Here is a 4139-nt window from a genome sequence, read left to right as displayed (position 1 = left end):
GAGAGAGAGAAAATGAAAAAAAAAGAAGAGAGAAAAGAAAAAGAGAATAAAGAGAAAAATGAAAAAAGAAAGAGAAAAAGAAAAAAAGAAAAAAAAAATAGAATAGACAAAAAGAGAAGAAAAAAAAGATAGAAAGAAAAGAAGAAGAAAAGAGAAGAAGAAAGTACAAAGAAAAACAAAGCAACTCATATGTCATGAACACGTTCGACCTGATTCCTTTTAAGGATACGTAGGAAGCCTCACGATTCGGTCCCATCAAAATAAAATTCAGAAGTCCCCAAGCAAAGAAACTAGGGCAGAAGTTGCGGCTTTGTAAAAGATCTGATTCCAAAAGTTGTAATTTTGAACCCATTCAAGTTGTTTTGAGCCTTTATGATATCCTTTCTTTCTAACCCTGTCCAAAAGCCCATATTACGGTCCAAAGAAAGACCTTCCGATCAATCTTCGAGGGATGCCAGGTCAAGCAAGCTAGAGGTATGATTCATATCAGGGAAAACACTCTATTCTACGCAGAGAAAGACAAAAAATGAGAGAGTTTTATTGGTGAAAACCCTCACTGGCACCGTAAGGCGACAGAAAGCTGAGGGAATTTAAAAATGAGAGAGTCTTATTGGTGAAAACCCTCACGGGAACCGTAAGGCGACGGTTAGTTGAGAGATGAACAACAAATGAGAGAGGTTTGCTGGTGAAAACCCTTCACGGCGCCGCAAGCCGAGTATGGTGGTTGACTTTGCAAAGGAATTGGATCATGGGGACCCCAAGCATAAAATATGAGGACTAAAAGGGGATTGACTGAATGGAGTAGGCTGATTAATCCAAAATGCATGTCATGATCATTGATGCCAGCAGCCTCACTCAGATAAGTCCCTTTTTCCTTTTCTTCCTCAAGCAGTCCTTCTGTTTTTTATTTTGCTTCCTTATTCATAATTGTCGAAGTCATTGCATTTCATTTCCTTTTGGGTCTACTTTCTCTAAGGCTTTTGCTAATGTTAGCCTTTCTAAGAAAACAAGAAGGGATTGCAAAGCTTATTACCAGCTTCCAAATTGCACAAAGCGAACTGCGGCCACGACATGCCAGAAATAGCATGATGCACAATGAACATAAGGTGTTAGCCGAGGTTCAAGTAATCAAGTGGTTTCGCGAATTGTGGGGAGAAATACAGAGATTCAAATTGGAAAGACAGAAAGGTTAAAACAGCTGGTTGAAATTAGGGCACTCAGGTCATTCAGGGTTTCGTGGTTAAGGTTCGATCAGAAGGTGAAACAATTCCTTGCCAGTCGGATGCAGTTGAGCAGAACAAAGCATGACAGTGGAAAAGCCACCCTTAGCAAGAAGGCCGCAAACTAACCACCACATTTTTAAACTGACAAGATTTTTCTTTAATTGAAACAGGGGCAGGAGATTTTGTTTGTTCCGGAGAAACCCTCCGTGAAGAAAAGCAGGTGCTAGACAGGCTCGGCCGTAAGTTTTCAGTACTCTCCTGGATAACAGGATTTAGTAAGTTTTGAGACCCTCGCAAATGACAAGGTCCAACGAGAGTTTTTCTTTTGGGAAATATAATTCAGCATTTAAGTTTTCACTTTTGAAGATGAGACTTGCTTTGAAATTTTCAGGATAAGAGAATTTAGCTTAGAACTTATTTTGATAACAAGAGCCAGTAAACACTCACCGATGTTCCCAATATCAAACTGGGGCAGAAAAATTTCATTTGTTTTGTCTATTTTGTTGTAATCAGGCGGCCACCTGGAGAACAAGGGAAGACAGTTCAAAGGAGAAGCAGTCTCAAGAGAAAGCAGTTCAGGTTCAAGCAATCAGGCGCCCACCTGGAGAACAAGGGAATACAGTTCAAAGGTAAAGCAGCTTCAAGAGGAGGACAGTGCAAGCTCAGCAATCAGGCGCCCACCTGGAGAATAAGGGAAGATAGTTCAAAGGAAAAGCAGTTTCAAGGGAAAGCAGTTTCAGAGGAAAGCAATTCGAGTTTCAGCAATCAGGCGCCCACCTGGAGAACAAGGGAAGACAACACAAGTTTCAAGGGGATAGCAGTTTTAAAGGAAAGCAGTTTGAGTATCGGCAGTCAAGCGCCCACCTGGAGAACAAGGGAAAGTAGCTCAAGTTGCAAGGGAAAGCAGTTCGAAGTTCAAGCAATCGGGCGCCCACCTGGAGAACAAGGGAAACCAGTTCAAGAACAGAGGAAAACAGCTCAAGATTCAAGAGAAAAAAATTCAAGTTTTGGCAATCAGGCGCCCACCTAGAGAACAATGGAAGACAACACAAGGTTCCAGGGAAAGGAAAGCAGTTCAGGTTCAAGCAATCAGGCGCCCACCTGGAGAACAAGGGAAGACAGTTCAAAGGAAAAGCGGTCACAAGGGAATGCAGTCCAAGTTTTGGAAATCAAGCACCCACCTAGAGAACAAGGGAATACAGTTCAAGTTTCGGCAATCAGGCGCCCACCTGGAGAACAAGGGAATACAGTTTAAGTCTCGGCAATCAGGCGCCCACCTGGAGAACAATGGAATAAAGTTCGAGTTTTGGCAATCAGGTGCCCACCTGGAGAACAAGGGAATAAAGTTCGAGTTTCGGTAATCAGGCGCCCACCTGGAGAACAAGGGAATACAGTTCGAGTTTTGGAAATCAGGCGCCCACCTGGAGAACAAGGGAATAAAGTTGAAGTTTTGGCAATAAGGCGCCCACCTGGAAAACAAGGGAATACAGTTCAAGTTTTGGCAATCAGGCGCCCACCTGGAGAACAAGGGAATAAAGTTCAAGTTTCGGCAATCAGGCGCCCACCTGGAGAACAAGGGAATACAGTTCAAGTTTTGGCAATCAGGCGCCCACCTGGAGAACAAGGGAATACAGTTCAAGTTTCGGCAATCAGGCGCCCACCTGGAGAACAAGGGAAAACAGTTCGAGTTTCAAGGGAAAGCAGTTTCAAAGGAAGACAGTTCAAGTTTTGGCAATCAGGCGCCCACCTGGAAAATAAAGGAAGTCATTTCAGAATTCAATTCAAGTTAGAAGTAGCAGAAGCTCGCGGCAAGAAGGCAAGTCAACAGTCCGAGATGATCAATAGAAGTAATCTTAGTCCAGAATAAAAAAAGGAAAAACAAAAAAAAGGGAAGTGAATCCAAAATGCAGAAGCTGAGACAAGAGGTGGATTGCTCAAGACATGACTGAAGTCACAACCATGGTGTGTTCGGTTTTGATCCGAAAAGCTGAAGAAGAATGAACTAGCACCTGCAGCTACCAAGCATCAAGGTTCAAATCTAAAGTCTGCATGAAGAACCATCCAAGACTCAAGATCAAGCTTCAGAAGACTTATAGATAGGAATCTTGTAACTCATAGTTGACAGGCTTAGTTAGCCTTTTTCATTTTTGATTTTGATGTAATAACAGGACCGCGGATCGGAACCTCGACAGAACGGCACCTCGACCGGCTCTCCACCTTGGTAAACTCCGTCACTCTTCCCACTTCTGAACTACACGTGGCCTGATTCCTTTATAGCCAAGGATATGTAGGCAGCTCAGATACCAGGGCTCGGTCACATTCTCCCTCCTCTTAGTTTTTGGTCTCCNACTATGTATTTTGCCCTATATGAGTTACTCCTATAAAATTCAAGAAAATAGATTTTTTTTAGTTATTTTCCATTTTATTGAATTTTGTAGGATTTTTCGTTAAATGGTTTGCATTTATGTGCATGCTTACTTTTTATAAAATCATAAAAAATCCAAATATACCATGCATTGCATTTAGGTTTTGTTTTAATATTTTTAGGATTAATTAGTTAATTAATTATTTTATTAGGATAAAAATCACAAAAATTGGTTCATTTTTTAGCTTTTTAACTTTAGATTAGTAAGTTTCTCTTTTAATCTAGGAGCAACAAATTTTTGTAAATATTATAGTTAGATAATTAGCTTAATTTTACAATTTTAAATTAATCTAGGAAATTAATTTGGGTTTTTAATTAATTTAAAAAAGAAAAGGAATAAAAGAAAAAGAAAACAAAAGGAAAAGGAAAAGGCAATGAAAAAAAAGAAGCCAGTTTTTAGGCTTGAAATTTGGCCAGGCTAGACCCAAATTTTCGTTCAAACCCAGGCCCACTACTCAAATATGCCCGATCCAGCCCGTTTACACGGTTCA

The 4139-nt window shown here is 40.7% G+C and overlaps 1 protein-coding gene across 1 annotated transcript in view; it reads right to left on the bottom strand.

The window, feature by feature from the left end:
• Positions 1-1766: 1766 nt before the first annotated feature.
• The window catches only part of LOC109220453, a 16946-nt gene continuing 14573 nt past the window's right edge, over positions 1767-4139 (bottom strand). Inside the window, exons 3-5 of the mRNA XM_019384923.1 lie at positions 2549-2596; positions 2088-2324; positions 1767-1824 (exon numbers count right to left, since the gene is read on the bottom strand). Coding sequence (XP_019240468.1) covers positions 1767-1824; positions 2088-2324; positions 2549-2596 — 343 coding nt within the window. The remainder of the gene's footprint in view (positions 1825-2087; positions 2325-2548; positions 2597-4139) is intronic.

Source organism: Nicotiana attenuata, unplaced genomic scaffold (genome assembly GCF_001879085.1).
Source record: "Nicotiana attenuata strain UT unplaced genomic scaffold, NIATTr2, whole genome shotgun sequence".
Lineage (NCBI taxonomy): Eukaryota > Viridiplantae > Streptophyta > Magnoliopsida > Solanales > Solanaceae > Nicotiana > Nicotiana attenuata.
Note: the sequence above shows the minus strand (reverse complement) of the source record. Positions and strands in the feature narration are given on the sequence as shown.